The sequence below is a fragment of the Pogoniulus pusillus genome, chromosome 11, assembly GCF_015220805.1.
Source record: "Pogoniulus pusillus isolate bPogPus1 chromosome 11, bPogPus1.pri, whole genome shotgun sequence".
Classification (NCBI taxonomy): domain Eukaryota; kingdom Metazoa; phylum Chordata; class Aves; order Piciformes; family Lybiidae; genus Pogoniulus; species Pogoniulus pusillus.
In genome coordinates, this window is record NC_087274.1 from 8,335,274 (window position 1) to 8,353,676 (window position 18,403).

The 18,403-nt window shown below is 43.4% G+C and overlaps 1 protein-coding gene across 8 annotated transcripts in view; it reads left to right on the plus strand.

Moving 5' to 3' along the window:
• The first annotated feature begins 15,132 nt into the window (after positions 1 to 15,132).
• B3GNTL1 (UDP-GlcNAc:betaGal beta-1,3-N-acetylglucosaminyltransferase like 1) overlaps positions 15,133 to 18,403 on the plus strand; it is a 124,107-nt gene continuing 120,836 nt past the window's right edge. For 5 of the 8 annotated variants that reach the window (XR_010303962.1, XR_010303961.1, XM_064150867.1 and 2 more), the window contains exons 1-2: positions 15,133 to 15,344; positions 18,196 to 18,312. Coding sequence is in view for 5 of the 8 variants with exons in the window: in XM_064150867.1 (XP_064006937.1) it covers positions 15,249 to 15,344; positions 18,196 to 18,312 (213 nt within the window). In the remaining 3 variants the exon portion in view is untranslated. The remainder of the gene's footprint in view (positions 15,345 to 18,195; positions 18,313 to 18,403) is intronic. The other 3 variants (XR_010303960.1, XM_064150869.1, XM_064150868.1) reach the window with 2 other exon arrangements.

Consider the following 18,403-nt stretch of genomic DNA (forward strand, 5'->3'; position numbering starts at 1 on the left):
GGATGGAACTGCACACAGACTGCATTCTAATATGCCAGGCACCACATATTTCTTTCAGAGAAGCATCAAGGGGGTTGAGATTGATATTTGCCATCCACAGATAGGAGAAGGGTTAAAATATTTCCAGATCACTGAGTTTCTCAGTCTCTTGTTCTCTCAAGTGTCTGTCACACAGCTCTGTTAAGGGCACTCCACAGATTTTTCTAGGTGAGAGTTCATGGATGACAACACTGACACTCTGTTCAGTTTCGTGTCTTACACTCCTTGGTGCCATTTAAACCATCTTGGGAAGTGTCCTGGTGCTGCTTGGGAGGATCTGATGGCTAAGCCAGGATATCCCAGCTCTGAGTGCTTCCTGCCTGCTTCTGCACCTGGGATGAAATCCTTCACAGTGTGTCCCTTTCCTTCTGCGGGTTTAGCTTTTCATGTCGTTTTTGTGTGGTAAATTACAGGTACTGTTCTGCTGATTATGAAGTATTAACATAATTACAGTAATTATGTCAAATGATGCAATGCATGTAAACATGTAATTAGATGCGGGGACAACACTGAGCAAAGAGATGACAACACCCAGTGATGCAAAATGCCGTATTCTCCTGGTCGTGTGCAGTGACACGGGCTTTAGAGCTCAGTGCCTTGATTATTTCTTTAGAAGAAGGTTTTGTTAGAGTGTTTTGCTTCCTCCCCTCATACTGGAAAGAAAAGCATACAGAGAAAACATCACACTGCTTTATTCCCCGGTGTGTTTATGTGTGCGACCCTCTGCATGCCCCTCAAACCCACCCCCCACCCCCAACTTACTATATCTGATTTCCGTTGCAATATTCTAACTCTCTGCATTTGACAAAACAAACAAGTGTCCAGGCAGCTGCTCACATTACACTTGGAACTTTTGAAACTGTCTCAAAACGGGACCTTTTAAGATGGAGAACAGCTTGTGCTGTCTTGCAGGGGGTACAGCCTCTGGCTATTAACTCAGAGGTGGTGATGGTATTTAGTTGTGAGGACACAGAAAAAATAACGGCAGTGTGGGGGGTTTGGAAACCCCTCCGTGCCTTCATGCTGCTGATACAGTCCATCTGCCCCAAGATGATGAGTCTTACAAATGCACATAGCCCAGAATCCTGGCCGTAGAGCCAGCCAAGGATTCTGGGTGCAGAGCCTGGGGTTGTAGGTGCAGGGACTGCGTTCCTGGCTGCAGAACCGTGCCCAGGTTAAGCCTCCCCCGGTTCAAAAGTGAGGGGCAGAAGGAGATAGGGAACCTCTGCAGCGACTGGGGCTGTTTGGTTTGCTCATTTGCATCTCAATCCCCACAATACTCTTCCGGCTACTCACAGCTATTCCATAGTAGTGCTCTTGGCTGAGATCTGGGAACACGCTCAAAGGGTGAGGCAGCTTTTGGATGCACTGAGCTGTTTTCTGTTTGAGCTGTGAAAAGCAAACATCTTTTCAAGAGAGAACATTCTGAACAGTAATTTTTTTTTTTACATTTACGATTCAGAAGGAGCAGAACTTCACTGAAATCTGGGAGGAAAATATTGTATAATGTCTAAAGGAAACATAAATCCTCTGTAGTGAAGGCTTCACACTGCTCTGAAAACAAGAAGCCACTACGTTACTATACTGGCCTAATGTGGCAGGACTGGAGATACAGGTTCTGGAAACAGCTTCATACGCTCCAACACTTCAACCCCAATAAAGCTCCACTGCCTTCCTCAAGAAGCATCTCAAAGATGAGGATCTACACAGTCGCTTCAGACACTTGCTTCTAGATTCACTTTAAGTATTTGCTTGTGGCAGCTACAAATGCTGGCACATAGAGTGGTGATTTTTAAAGACTTGAGAACAGGCAGCTGCAGGAGAACCTGTTGAAGGAGAGATGACTAATTCCTTTCAGTACTCAAATGTTCAGATGTGGAGAAAACAAAATCAAGTGCTGATTAGAGATGGGTTCAAGCTTAGATCTGGACTTACATTTCCTTCAAAGCATGGCTGCTCTTAGATCCTAGGTATTAGGGACAAAATTCTGCTGCCAAGCTGAGACCCAGCCGGAAGGCACAATGCTTTAAGATGCAGGATTTTGGGTTAAGCACATCTCAGCTGAACATGCAAAGCCAGTTTAAACAGTGTGGCACAGCTAATCTGTTGAAAGGTCTCACTCAGCATTGCTGTCCCATAGGGAATATACAGGGGAGAACTGCAAACTCCTTGAGAGCCATGCTGGTCATTACCCAGCCCGTGTGTTGGTTTCACCATGTGTCCCCGTGTTTTGCAACTCCCAACCAGCTCTGTCTCAGCTGATTTATTTTCATGCTACTCAGCTTGCAGGAGGTGAATCAGGTCCTGTGGTTACAGAGCAGACCCAACGTCCAGTGCATGGTGTGCAGCTCCTCACTGGCTGCCAGGAAGGGAAATCTGAAACTTTAAAAGGAGGAGGGGGAAGGAGAAGGAGGGTATTTTCTGGAAAGTCAAAGCCATAGCTAGACAGCATGCACGGCAAAGCAGAAGGGAGGAGAGAGTGGTCTAAGAATTCAAACAAGCCACAGAAAGGACAATAGAAAATTAATAGAGGATCAATATGAAAGAATTTGTAAGGTAAATCCAGGAGCCAGACAGGAAAAAGCAGAAGAAAACAGGAAGACGTTCAGCAGCTGAACAGACAGTGGGAAATCTTTGTGTGCAGTGAGGGAGGACTTTGTAACTTGCCTTCATGGAATTACAAGTACTAAATACACTCATCCATAACTGCATTCTTCTGCTTATTCCAGCTTACTTGTGTAAGTGCTAATATCCGAGTATAGTTCCTATTGCTCCTAAATTGCTGCTACTCGTGGCTTGACAGTCTTTTTTTTTTTTTTAATGGAAAAGTTTTGGCCTTTGGAATGTAACAGAAAACGACACACAGATAAAGAAAAAAACCCCAAATGTTTCCTAGAAGAAGTTGGTGTTACTGTATGCCTGAAATCAAGCCTCAGGACAGCAGGATTTCTGATGGAACAGTGTCAGTTTAGAGATTACATTTTAAGGCAGCATGACAGAAGTGTTGAAAGAGGCGGCGGGGGAGTGCTGGGAGCGAACTGCCCCTCTCCCCTTGGACACACAGGCAGCTCTGGAACAAACAGCTACCCACTGAACTGGCAGCTCCCGCTGCACGCACAATCCAGCTTCCGCCTCTGGATGTTTGCGTTGGGATCCCCACCGGCTCCCACCCAAATAATGGGCTTTGCTGCAGGCACAAAAGTGAGACTTAGATTTTCGGTCTTAATTGTCAGATAAACAGAAAAAAAATCTATTGGGGGTGGGGGAAATTACTATTTGAAGAAGTTAATTGCAAAACATAACAGCATGATAACTAAATAACAAAGTGGAGATGCCCAGACTTGTGATGTGGCCAAACCAGTGGGTGTACCTGAAGTTACATCTATCGGCTCTTGCTGCGTGAGGGTGTGTAATAGCAGGGAGGGATGCTATCTCTGCAGGCAGTGACCTTCCTTATTTGCCACGAATTCTTTGGCATTAGAGGCAAATCAGTAGTTTGGCTAATGTGTATATTTTGGGTTTTAAATTTCTACTCTTAGGAGTTGCTGGCAAATAAATGTCCCTTTCTGCTCATGTTCTTTATTTCCATCTCATAGACGTGGAGCAATGGCTGACTCTGGAGCTGAAGTAGGGAAGCCAGGTGTACTCTCCTCCCGTGGGTACCCCAGAAGCGAAGCCCCTGCAAAGCCAAGTGACTCAGCCCAGGTGAGAGCTGAATCACCTTCTGCAAGCACCTGCCTTTCCATGCTGACTGCAGAGGGAGACTACACTCCCGGCTATGCTACTCCTAATTTGAGCACCTCAGCCAGCTAAAATACACGCAGCTTATGAGGGAGCCTGAGTGAGGTGTGATCTTGGGCAAGGAGTGGACTAAAGATTAAATCTATATTTTGTAATAATGCTAAACTCCTTGCTTTAGGATACCGAGGACCATTTTCATTAAGCAAAGGGCCACAGCATCACAGTGGCAATGGTTCCAGGGCTTTATCTCAATACTTCTCCCCCCTCCAAGCACCTTCGACTGTACTGCAACCCAGCCCATGCAGACAGGAATTTGCATTTCACTCTTTGCGCAGCAAACTGAAAAGCAATGAAGGGAACGATGTCTAGACCCAAGCAGCCTATTGAGAGGATCAAAAAGGTAACACAAAGCACAAAAGATGGCTAAGAAACACAGATCATTTGCCATCCCACACAGCAAAGCTGTCTCAGGACCTGGGGAGCCAGGCAGAGGATTTAGTGCCTAAGCCTAGAGACTCCTCTGGGCTGCAGGCATTAAGTCATGCATGTATGCCTGAGACCGGATAAAGCTGAAGTCAAACCCAAAAACCTCTAAAGAGGCCTCAGCATACTGTTGTTTTGGGGATAGTCCTGTGCATTTCATCCACAAGAATTAATGTTTTCTTTTAATTTCACAATAACCTAGGTATTTAAAATGTCTGCCAAAAAGTACTCAGAAACCCAGCATTTAATCTGAAGCCTTTTCAAGAGGACCAGTTGTTTATTTCTACCATCTAATGAACATTAATTTCCTGTTTTAGAAAACGTAATTTCTGCCACTGGTGAAGCTGATATTTATCTTGTTGTGTACCCTCTTGGCTGGCTTAGTTTTTAATTTTCTCCAGTTCCTCCAGCCTGCATACAGTCTGCAACCTGTAGCCTCAGCCTGTACAATCAGCAGTTCTTCAAAGGTAATCAGAAGTTTCCAGTACATGGTGGGAGAATCTGATAGCAAAGCACAAAGGTCCAGATCCATTAGTAGTCACTTTTCATAATAAAAACAAAGCTAAAGAGAATATTTGTAACACTGATCTGAAAACAAGAACGTATTTTCCTTCCTGCTTCAGAACTTAGACAAAACTAATGCGAGTTACACTAAACAAATCCAGCCCTTGCCAGGATAAACAAACATTTGCAGTCTTGTTTGCTATATGCCTGTCTTGAAATAAAGACACTGACATGCATTTTAATGCAACTCTCCTACAAATTGTGAAAAAAATAATTGTGCACTGTGTATTCGTTGCTAGGTTACTAGAAGGGGAGAGAATATTTTTGCAGACACGATGAACTAACAAGGTAAATAATTCGACTTCATCATTTGCAAATTTCACACTTAATTTTCAACAGCAGGTCTTTTCAGAGCCGAGTTCAACCTCGGATCTGATGAGAGGGATTTTTTAGAGCGAGGCTGACAAGCTCCTGTGAGCCAGATTTGGCCCATGGGGTGGGTTTCATATGACAAAGTTGCTCCCGTCCCCCCACCCCCTGCCCTGAATCAATGGTAGTTTTACAAGAGGAAAAGCAGCGAGGTTTGCCCAGTTGTTATTAATGGCACATGAGTTTTCATTTCTTCTTAAACTCAGTCACTTACTAAATGAGTAATGTCTTACCAAATATTGCAGCACCAAAGTAAAAGAGCTGTCTGTGCACACCCAGCCTGTCTTGCACAGTGCTCCTACCAGCGCCGTTCCGGGAGGAGCAGCACTCACTGTGATTAAAGCAGATCAGGGATTGTCTAACTAATCCATAAATTCCGACATTATTACATATTTGCTTTAGGAAAAACAACGGATCAGATCATGAAATCAGATCTGTGCTGCTCCACAAAGCAGGCTCCTTTGTGCTGCTTTGTGGCAGTATTTGCAGGGCACACGTATCTGAAGGAAGGGGTAAAAGGCCTTGCAACCCCAGTGTTCTGTTAGCACCACCCAGCTCAGCAGCAAGAAAGCTCCTCCAAAGAGGTCTGAAGCTCAGATGGCTATCTTTCTGTTTTGCAGAGTTTCCAGATGACAAACAATGCATCTGCTGAAACAGATTCTGGGAGGATTTTTTAATTTGTTTGTTGGTGGGGTATTTTTTTTGGCTCAAAGCATGTTTTGGGTATTACAGCTTTATTAGGTCAGATTACACTCTCATTTAGGTGCCTACAAACCTGACCAAAGAAATGCTTCACTGATTAAGTAGTGGACTGAGGAAGAGGCAAGTTAAGTTCTCTGTCGAAGTCTCCACCCAGTTCCTTGCAAGACCTTCTGAGAGTCATTTCTCTATATTATGATGCTGAATTTAGTTGATGAGGAACTCTGAAAATCAAGTGATACAGATTTCTTGTGGTCTGCCAATTTATTGTAGTGTAAGACAACAGGAAAGCTCAAAGGTATGGTTACAGGCCTTCCTGAGGCTGAAAGAAATGTCCCAGGGACAGAGACAAGCCATGAAGTTAAGGAAAACTGACAAGTAATGATGAGCAAATTAGAAAGTGTCTTTACTCAGAAAGACCATGAAGCCAGAATACATGTTAATGTTTTTAGAGGATGCTGTGGTCACCCAAACTTTCTTTTAATGCTTTTGGGAGAAATCCTTGAGGCAGCAGTTAGGTATCAAATCTGAACTTTGCTATCTTGGTAATATATATGTCTGTGTATCTTCTGCTTTCTCAGAAAGGAATCTAACTGGAAACCAAATCAAATCCAATCCATCCAAGGGTAAAAAGACTTTGAAGGAAAGGGAATCTAGATGGCACTAGATACTTGTGCTCCTATGAAGAACTGAAGGAGGTCTTTTGTTATGGATCAAACTATCTCATTCCTTTATCCCTAAGTCTCATGCTGACAAAACTGGGTCAGGCCTTATGTGGTCTGAGATGCTGGACACAACAGTCTGACAGACTGTACTTCCTTCTACTAACAGTGACCTGTCTCATGCTACCTAACATGTCTTCCAATCAGGTTTCTAGACATCTTATTGATCAGTTAGATCACATTCTCTTTTAAGATTATCTTTCATTTAGACTGAATGAACAAAATTACTTCTTTCTATACTGGAAGATTTATCTCATACCAGTTTACAGTCCTTTTTTTTTCCTTTTCCCTCCTATTTGGTCCAAGAGTGCTGGATCATTTCGAGAAAATAACAAGCAGAACTAAGCCAAATGGATGATGGTCTTTGTGTCTCTAGTTCTATTTCATTTCACTTCACACCTCCCTCACTTTTCAGCCCTATAACCTTTTTGAATTGCCCTCTGTGATATCCACTCCTTCACTGTTGACCATTGCTCACTTATTCATTGCTTGTTGGATCAGCTGGGCACTTGCACAATCAAGTCTTTGTTATGCTTTCAGACAGGCTGCAAGTCACAATATTGAAGCAGCACAAGGACTGTTTCCTCCACTGGTATTCTTCTTCCCTGGGATTTAGGAAGATGGCATCCTAAACACATGAAAATGCATGTAATTATGGTAATAACTCATACAACAGCTGTTATTTTACTGCCTACACTAGGTCTTTTCCCCTTTAATTGTCATAAGAGAGTGATTCCCAAAACCATGAAGAGTTTTTGCAAGTTAGTCAACTGAGAAACAAGAATTTGCTGCTTTGAAAAGCACAGCAGAGATCAGGTTTATTTAATGACTCAGTAGATGATGGCTGATGATACACAGATAGCAGGAATCCTAGAAGAGCCATTCTCTCCAAGCAGTTAATTGGTCCAAACAAAATGGAATGCAGTTTTCTAACTAATTAGCACTGACAGTAATGAAGAGCAACTGCAGGGATGGTGGGAAGATAAAGGAATGCACATACCAGGGTTCCCCAACAGTATGAAATGTCAAAGTTCAAGTTTATGTGCATAATAACCACAACTGGCACACAAATGGGTTGTTGGGGGCATAAATAACCTGAGAACCTAAATGAGAACAGTAACCAATACAGCTTAGTACTGTTGGAGGTTTTAAAACAAAACAAATCTACTCATAAGAATATACAGATGCCCCAGGATTTAAATACCTACAGGATCTGCTTCTAGGCCAGTGCTATCCATGCAGCTGGACACCTAGATATCCTTGAACTCTGTCTCAAGAGTGCTGGACATAGCATAAGAAGCAGCATTAGTAAAATGCTATTTTTAGTTGATTTTACTTGAAGGAAAAAATAGGATCTTGGCTTCCCAAGAGGGGAGGACACAACAAGGGGACATAGTTTCTAGTTGTGCTGGGGGAGGGAGGTGGTGGAGTCGCTGTCCCTGGAGGTGTTAAAAAAAAACCTGGATGAGGCACTTAGTGTCATGGTCTAATTGATTGGACAGGGCTGGGTAATAGGTTGGACTGGATGATCTTAGAGGTCTCTTCCAACCTGGTTGATTCTATGATTCTATGACTGCAGTAAAGAAACACCCTATTTGGGAAGGGAAAGTTTACCTAGAAGTTAGGGAACTGGGTTGATTGTGGAAAAATAAGAGTCTTCAGCAGAAGCAGACGAGTAAGAGATTTTGTCACAGGGCAGGAGAAGCAGAGTCTTTTGTCTATGGTTAGCTGAGTGTTCTGATGGCATCAGGATGATGTTACCAGAGAGCCTCCAGACAATGAAATAATGTAGTGTCATCTCTTACATCCTGCTAGCACAACAATGTAACCTTCATAGACCTACTTCTAAAACACTTTCAATAGCCAAATTCTATCTGTAGCATTACGTCACTGAAGATAACCTTACCTAAAAGAACCAAACCAACTTGACACAGCTGTCAGTTTATTCACACAGAATTACTGTGAATTGATACCATCTTTTGTAAAGATTCTAATACAGACAGATTTGCTGAGGTCTAAAGTGCTCCAGACCTTCTTCATTTCCTTGTCCTCCAACAAGCCTCAATGCAAGCAGTCCCCTTAGTCTCTCCTGATCCATAGGAGAGACTTCTCAGCTCCCCTGAAGCCAGGGAAAAGCACAAGTGCTGCGCAGACCTGAGAGCCTGGTGAGTTTGTCACCTCCTGCTCCCCACAGCTTGAGCTTACTGGCCCAAAATGAGAATGTCTGTCATGAGGTTTGACTTGACAGATGATCTCAGACTGGGGTTATGCCTCCATCTTTCCCACAGACCAGATAGTAAGAAGCCATCACAGATACCATTTGAACAGCTTCTTGGCTTGTTTCCTCATAGACCTGAAGGTCCTCAGGTTAGGACCATATTTGTCAGCTGTTCAAATGCCTTCCTGGCTTTGAGAAGAGTTATATTCAGAAAAAAAAGCACATAAAAACCAGAGTAACAGCTTTTCATTGAATGAGAACAGTTTCCTGTCTCTGTTCTGCTCACATCTGGTCAATTTTCTGACAAGAAGCACATCTTTACTACTCTTTTACAACACGCAGCCAATACAGCTGTAAGGGAGTAAGCAGCTCACTATGTCAGCCTTTGTGTTATCAGCAGTATGATTAACTTTAATGAAGCTGTAAAATCTGTTTTACTGAAGATGCACAAACCTGAAAGAACCTTGGATTTCATGCCGCTGGGTGAGCCTGAAGGACTGGCATTGGTAGGAAAATGGAAAAAACAATCTTGGAAAAGTAAACAAAACTGAAATTGAATTAGTCACAATAAAATGTAATTTAAGACCCACTTTTCAGAGCAGATTAGTATTTTAAGAATGACACTGAAAGACACAAAAAGGTATGATATCATAAGATGTCTTTTATAAGGTAGGAGAAAGATTTAAGGAACCTATTGAATTCCATTCTCAATGAAGATGTATTAAGTAAATGCTGCTGTATTAAGTAAATGCTGCTGTATTCTCTAGAGCTATACAATTCTTGCAGTCTTTTCTTTGGAGGCCTTTGGCTAACTCATAATTCAAAATATTACTCATTTCCCTTCCTGTCTGTATATCATATAAAGATGTGCATGCAATACATTGTCTTGTGGATTTCTGTGTATTATACACATCCCAGTTCCTGCTCTGTATACATTCCTTTGTAGGGATATGATTTATTTGTTTAAGCACTTTCCCATCTTAAAACGTCAGATGCTTCCTGTACTTAAACACAAAGAAGTTTAATCTCCCAAAGGTACTGAAGTTCAACAAAATTCTGACTGTGGACAGCCTGAATTTACCAGTGAATCTTTGGGAAATACACAAATCCACCTACTTTCCTCGGCTCTCTGGCATAACTATGTTTCATAAGTGTTTCATCTTTCAGTCATCAAGAAGATCAAAGAGAGGTATGATTTTTGAAAAACAATCTAGAGTAAATGCTCTGAAGGTTTATTCTTCTTCAAGTAGGAGCTTTGATTCTCAAGAGTTATCACTTGTGGCACACAGGAACTTGTCAAGATTAGGAAAATGGGATCTCAAGGCTAACTTTTATTTATTTCCATTATCTGAGTCTTCCTATCTTTTGTAAATAAGACTATTTCCCCCCTCCCCCCCCCCCCCCCCCCCAAATAACTTACTTATAAAGCTTTTTGGATAAGTAAGGAAAATACCATTATTACTTTACTGGGTTTCAGACTGGTTACTTAATAACAAAACCAAACTGTATAAACTGAGGTGGTTAGACCATAATCAGTTGCCAATCACTGGATTCTTCAGCAGATTTCACCAGTTAGAAAGTAAAGATTTTTTTTTTTGGAGGTATTTTTCAAATACAGCTTTATATCCTTTAAGAAAAAACTGCCAAACCAAAACTCAACTTTGCATAACATTGCTCAATTATTGAAGCCCTAGGCAAAGAAAAACCTGCAGTGAACTTGTTCAATTCTGTGGAAGAACTGTGCCTCTCCCTTGCCACTACCTTACGCCATGCAGTCCTTCTGTCACAAAACCACACCAAACACAGAGCTTTTTCTCTACAGCCTGAATTACAGCAGTAATCAGAATGGCTCAAGCAGAGCAAGGAACCTGCACAACATCGCAGTGTGGCCCAGCAGACTGAGAAGAGAACATAAAATGCAAATACACAGGGAGCTGGATGACTGGTAGTGGTCAAGAAGAGTCTATGTTTGGAGGTGTGGACTGGTACTGAAATGAATGGGACCTTTCTAGTTCACCCATAAAGGCACCTAAGTCCAGTACTCCTGTTAACAAAATATTTGTGACATTCTCCAACTCCTAAGGACAACCTCAGCCTTCTTCAGACTGACTCATTTTTAAAAAAGAAACAAGCAACAGCAACATCCTCTGCAACAACAGCTAAGGTTTCAAAGAGAGAAAGACCTCTCCTCTAGAGAGCAACAGTATTTTCCAGTGAGCTTATTCAAACTCACCACATCTACATTAGAAGGAGTTTTCTTCAAAGCAATTAGCTCTGCACTTTCAGCCCAGCATTTGAAGTCTTGGGTACACAGGGAAATTGGCCCAAATAAGTCTTAGGTACTAGTCCCCATTAGAAATAAAAGCTCTGAAGGCCCAAGGAAGGTATTAGCAATGCTTGTGTGGCTCCCTTAACAGGATGTACACATGTAACTAATTGGAAACCAGTAAACAATTCTAGTATTGAAGCACAAAGCAGATAATCTCACTCACACTACTTCAGTCATTTTCTTCTCATGTGGCTGCCTGGAATAAAACTGCTAAAATACTGTTTCCCTCATGCAGAAAAAGATCTAGGGGATATAATAGATCACAAGCTGATTAGGAGTCAACAGTGTCAAGCCATTGTGAAAAAGGCAAACACTGCACTAAGCTGTGCAAACAGGAGTATGGCTCACAAGACATGGGCAGTAATCCTGTTCTGCCCAGCACTGGTACAGCCTCAGCAAGAGCACTAAGTCTGGTGCTGGGTCTCATTCTCCAGATGCAAAATGCCCAGAAAGAATCCAGAGGAGAGTGATGAGAATAAACAGAGGTCCATAGCAGGACCAATCAGGAAGGACTAAATGAATCAGATGAACTTAGCCTAAACAAGAGATCAGGATAGTAAGGAAACATAACAACAGTTTGCAAGTATGTAAGTTGTGGCTATGCAGAGGAAAGGAATAACTTTTTTTCCGTGTGCAGGGTGGATTTGGGAGAGGGTTTGCAAGTCCTCTCAGGCAAAGAAAGGGTTAAGTTAGGCATTAGCAAGAAAGCAGCTGAGAAGGCACACAGCTGCAGGGGATAAAAACCCTCGGGAGAGGGCTATCAGGGACCCCCGAAGGAGGGGGTCGGGGGAGCCTCTTAGATCAGAAGCTTAAGGGATGTTGGGCTGTCCCCTTTATGAGACAGTCCAGTCTTATCTGTGGCAGGTTACTGGCCTCCTCTTTTCTGTTGACTCAGTGTGTTTGATTGTGAAATGAGTATCTTTTTTTAGGCCTACAGAAAAGCAGGATAAGGTCCTAAGGTTGATTCGTAAAAATAGCTCAGCAATATTTTTCACATCTGACTTGAAGCCTGGTCAAAGTGCTGAATCAACTAAGGTAGGAGGAAAGAAGGATCATTTTTGTCAAAGGGAAAATACTTTAATTCCTGTTACTAACAGAGGACTCAGACTGAGAAATTTTGCTTTGGGAAGTGGAGGCTTCAGTTAGTGGAAGGAGGAAGGTAGAAAAAAAGCTTCTATGTAAAAAGGGAAAGTTCTGTATTAGGCTCAGGCTCAACAGCTCTAAAGCCACAAAGGTGGCAGGTGTCTGGATTTTTCTGCTTGGGTGAAAATATCTCAGCCTGACAAATTTGAGGGGGTTTGGAAATCACAGCAAAATCTAGGTTGATTATGAAAAAATTCTTTCCAAGGGTTAAGAAAGTGAGGACTGTCATAAATGGTCTGAGGATGTTAGGAGGCCTCCATTATTGGAGGATAGCTGCTGAGTAAGAGGAATGACAGAGTTGATCCTGTCTTAGGAGGGCAGGACTAGATGAGCTTCTGAAGTCCCATTCTGCCCTGCAGTAGTATAATGAGAATTACTGCATCTCTTTTTTTTCTTGCCACTGAACTGTGATGTTTTATGAGAATAACTGAGCTTTTTTGGAAGCTCAAAGCATTCTTTCAATAGAAATGGCTTCAAAACTGGCTCTAAGCTGAATATTTTACCTACTTGGTTGAATTATCCTTTTGACATGGTGCACTCTGGAAATGCTTTAGTAGTGAAGCTTGTAAATTCAGCAACAAATGTAGTGGAAGAAAACTCTATTATACTTAGTCACTCTGTTGTTCCAATACAGATACATATAAATTAAGGTGCCCATGCTCTCCATAACACCAATAGGTATATTTATTTGCAATACCTCAATTACAATTTGACCTTTTCAAAAAGAAACTAAACTCAGGATGACTTGACCTGAATAATCTCTGCAATACCATTCACAAGAAAACATTATTAAAACAAACAGAAACAACAAATCAGGAAACCAGCTCCTAGGGGCATCAGTTGAGGTCTGTCTTCTCAAGTCGGTAGATCTAAGTTGCCTACACTAGAATTAGTCTGTGCCAGTTTTTAAATGACAAAGGTGAATGTAAAGACAGCAAAATAGCTTTTTGGGTGTCTTTCAGCCAAGATGAGGAATACCCCCCAGAATTTGCAAAGCATATATTCATAACATATGAATGCATATATTCATAACATATGAATATATATATTCATAACAACAATCCTCAAGAGATGACTTTATCAGGAATAAAGGCTAAAGAATAGTGTGATGTGAAATGTCTTTGATACATGCATTTAGTTGCAAAAACAGCTTCGTGTGCTCTTCCACACCGCTTGGAAACATCTTCAGAGCAATTGGAAGTACAACTAGGACCAAACAATTTTTGCTTGTTTCTATGTGTTTGTCATGACAGCATTAGGAGATCTCTTTCCATTCTGACCCACATGAAAGAAGAACAGACACCAAAACTAGGGACTGTTTTCAGAAAAAACAATGCTTGGTTGCTCAAGAACAGAGCGGTGGCTCCAAGATCTTCAAAAGCCAGTAGGTAACAACCTCACAGTGGAAGTTAAGACGTTTAGGTTATGCTGAAAATCCTACTGAACAGTTTTGGAACGCTTGTGGGCCTTTAAAAGTCTGTCCAATATCCTCCCAAATGAAAATCAGCTTGAAGTAGGTGTTTGTGTTTAATTACCCTCTGTGGTCAGCTACAAAACGTAACTCAGAAAACATTTCTAGTGGTTTTGATTGGTTCTCTCTTTTTTTTTGGGGGGGGGGGGGGGGGAAGTCAGCATGGGCTTTGCTCTGCATAATGAAGGTCTGGTCCCTGACTAGGACTTTTGTTTGGCTCAGCTCAAGTAAAGCAATACCCTGCTACACTTTCTTAGATAAAGCAAGGCATGCAGGCAACATGAAAGCACAAGCAGCCTTCGTCGCCAGGGAGGAAAAGAAATGATCATATTTAGCAGTGCTGTTCACAGAGAGATTAAACTCAGGCTGGATGGAGAGAAGCTGTGTAGATAATTTGAAATAGATTCCAAAGGGTGAATTACTGCTTGGCTGTCTTCCTCACCTCCTCAGTTCTCAGATTGGTGTGCCAATAAACATTTTAAGATAACTCTGCTCTGTTTGCTGCTTGAATTGTCTAGCTGTTCAACAGGCTCTTCAGATAAACAGGGGATAATCTCAGCGTTTTGCCCAACAAAGATTGCTTTGTGCAAAAATTAAGATTTCTGAATAGGTTGCTGTGTGCAGCCTGCTCTTGCGAGCCCTTTGAGTTGTGAATACTTTCAAGGGAGTTAAGTGGTTGCACGTTTCTAGTTTGGGTAAGTGGTCGATAAATCTTACCACCACCAAGTACTTTCCTGCTTCTGAATGTTATTAAATAACAACCCGAAATAAAAAAGGCATTGGTAGCACTGAACAGACTTGTCTTGTTCAAGAAAGCGCTGGGTAGAGAGATGCAAGTGGCAAAGTGTAATTAGAGAACAGGTAGGCAACTGCAGACACCATTCGCCCAAGCAATCAGTGTCTCCCTAGCGGCCCTTCAGCCCTGCCACCGCCTCACCAGCGCACCCTGGGCCGGGCCAGGGGCACGCTGGAGGCGAAGCCGCACTTTAGAGGGCTACACAGAAGACGCTGTCTGAGGCAGCCTGCTCCAACGAGGGGCAGGGGTCGGCGATGCGCCCGCAGAGCGCCTGCAGGCCGAAGGCGAAGCTGCCCTCACAGCGCGGCTCGGCCCCAGCTGCTTCCGCCCTCCCCTCAGCGTTCGCTGCCCGCCGCCTTCCTAGCCGCCGCGCGGCCCAGCGCTTCCGGCCTCTCCAGCCGCCATCTCTGTCGCCGTTTCGCTCGCTGTAGCTTCCCAGAGTGCGGACGGGGCAGGCTTGAGGTGGACGAAGCGGCTGCGGCGGCGCAACCGGGAGCGGGGGAAGAGGGGTGCGCTGCCCCCCGTGGGGAATTTCTCCAGAGAAAGCGGGGTGGGGAGTGGGTAGCACCCCACAGCGGTGCCTCTCAGACACCCGCACGCCCGGCCGGCAGCGCCGGCTCCTTCAGGGCGTTCCGGGGTGTCACCCCCCTCCTCCCTAAGGGGCGGAGACCGCCATGGCGGAGGCGGGGAGAGCCGACGGGAGTGCCCCCGCAACCCACCGCCCTGTGCCCCCTCGGGCGCCGGCGGAGCGAGGCTGCGCTGTCCAGGTGGTACGTGTCAGGCCCGAGGCCCGGGCGGGGAGGGAACGCCTGGGCGGGCGGCGAGCCGCGGGTGTGGGGACTCAAGTCCTGAGCGGCTGCAGCACTCCAGCTCACCTCCTGCTGTCCCTGTGTGCCTGCCGGGGAGCTCTGGAGAGGCTGCGGCTGCCCAGTAGAGGAGAGCAGCCCAGAGGGGCAGGTCCCGCACGTGTGGTTACATGGAGTAGAAAATGAGTTTTTAAAACGCCTTAAAATACTTCATTCTCTTCTTGCTCCTCAGAACGATGTTTTTTTAAAGATAATTTTTTTTCTTTTGCAAATATAAACTTGATGTCGTTTGGTAACAGTTTAAATTTAGGGACGCAGGCAAAGCAAAAACGTAGGGTTCTACAGATGGGCAGAGTCCAATGGGATGGGGTTCAATAGCTCCAAGTGCAGGGTGCTGCACTTTGGCTACAACAACGCCATGCAGAGACACAGGCTGGGGTCGGAGTGGCTGGAGAGCAGCCAGAGAGAGAGGGATCTGGGGGTACTGATTGATACCCGCCTGAACATGAGCCAGCAGTGTGCCCAGGTGGCCAAGAGAGCCAGTGGCATCCTGGCCTGCATCAGGAATGGTGTGGTCAGCAGGAGCAGGGAGGTCATTCTGCCCCGGTACTCTGCACTGGTTAGACCACACCTTGAGTACTGTGTTCAGTTCTGGGCCCCCCAGTTTAGGAGGGACGTTGAGATGCTTGAGCGTGTCCAGAGAAGGGCGACGAGGCTGGTGAGAGGCCTTGAGCACAGCCCTACGAGGAGAGGCTGAGGGAGCTGGGATTGTTTAGCCTGGAGAAGAGGAGGCTCAGGGGAGACCTTATTGCTGTCTACAACTACCTGAGGGGTGGTTGTGGCCAGGAGGAGGTTGCTCTCTTCTCTCAGGTGGCCAGCACCAGAACAAGAGGACACAGCCTCAGGCTGTGCCAGGGGAGATTTAGGCTCGAGGTGAGGAGAAAGTTCTTCACAGAGAGAGTGATTTCCCATTGGAATGGGCTGCCCAGGGAGGTGGTGGAGTCGCCGTCCCTGGGGCACTTCAAGGCAAGGTTGGACGTGGCACTTGGTGCCATGGTCTAGCCTTGAGCTCTGTGGTAAAGGGTTGGACTTGATCTGTGAGGTCTCTTCCAACCCTGATGATACTGTGATACTGTGATACTGTGTAATAGGCAAGTGAAAATGAAGAACAACTGCACAGTCTCAGATGCCAAACTCAGGTCAAAGTTTGTGACCTGAAAATCTCTGCATTTATTTACAGTGTCCCATATAAGAGACATGACAAAGCTAGTATAGTTCAGCCAACAGCCTGGAGTTTCTGAATGCTTTTGAATAACGACTCATAGGAAATTTCATTTGAAAATAAGTTTCTGACTTCTATAAAATCTTCAGCAATGATAAAATTGCTTTTAAAAAAACATTTTCCCCATGCAGTTACAGAGGCAGGTAGGGATCCACTTGAGCTGAAATTTGTGGAACCTGAAAACAAATTCCCACTTTGCACTTACTATATATAGTCTTAGTAGAGGATGATGATGGCAATGCCAGAAGCAAGAGATTCCTGGGATACAGAATACTTAGTTGCACAGTTTCTGACACCTTTTTTCTAAATCTCACATCTCTTCAATCTTGCAACCAATGTATTATTTCTCAATGATATAGCTGAGGGAGGAAGTAAGATTTTTTGGTCAATGCATTTGTAGAAGGAAAAAGATTGAGCTCCCTGTTAAACATTTCACGTTCTGCCATTTTTGCCCAGTGTGAAAATGAATTTTGCAGCAAAGTCAAGAACCATTAGTTGCTACTTAGTGATGGCAAAACTACCTTACTAAAAATACCTACAATATCTCCAAGTCTTACTCTAGAATACATGTAGTTCAGGGAAAACCAAGTAGTGTAACAATGCTCAAATCCAGATCTGATTCATAGTTCTCTGTTCTAACTGTTGTACATGGCTCATAGGCCATGAAAATGCTCCTCAGTTGAATTTGGCTATAATGTTGATTTTGACTGAGTTGTCACTAAGTTGATCTTGTAATGACAAAATATGTTACTTGTTTGCAATTTATGTCCCTGTGTTGTCTCAAAATTGTTTTTAAAGATCTTCATGCCTATTTTTGTAGTTCACTGTTATGATGGTAGCTCAAATGTATGAATGGCTGCTGCAAAGAGAACTAGAATAATAATCTGTGCTGAGATCTTGAGTTAGTTGTTAGCATAAACTGAAGCAAAAGGGCTTCAGATATTGGGAAAACTATTCCAGATCTTCCTTGTGCCTGATTTTAGAGATTGCTTTATCAAAGTTGGTGGTTCTGTCCCTAGTTTGTCAGAAATCATACAGCTGTGGTTCATCTTGTTTTGGGAGAGAAGAAATTAACTTGATCTCTTGAGCTTACTACTAGCTGGTTGATTTTTAACTGTGAATCTGCACCTATAAATGAAATAATGCCCTTGTACACATTTCCCTCCCCCTCTTTGAATGAATGAAGGAGACTGAAATATTCTGGTTTAGTTTACTGATGATAAAGGCCAATTTATGAATGCCTACTTCACAACAAGGACCGACTGCAACTTCCTTCTGCCAAAAGCCATCTCATAAAACTCAAAAAATGAAATAAAAAGGATTTTCTAGAGAAGAAAGCAAATTATGTGTCCATAATGGAAACAAAGAACCTTTGCCTACTTTTGTATTTTTAAAATGCATGTTTTGTGAAAGCTTAAGAAGGATTTGGCACTTCCTCTTTTAAATGAACATTCTTATACTGTAAGTAAACAAAAACAGTCCTTGCTGACATGCATTGGGGTTCTCATTTGGTGTTTGGTTTTTGTTTTGTAGTCTGTCATTGTGCCTGTTCACAATAGTGAATGCTGGTTAGATGAATGCCTGAAGTCAGTTTGGGAACAAGATTTTAAGGAAACCATGGAGCTGTCAGTTTTTAATGATGCCAGTAAGGTATGTTTCAGACCTTGTTTCAATTACTATTCACGTAAATACTGTTTTGGACTTGTGTTTGGTTCATCATACACATTCAAAGTAGCTGCAC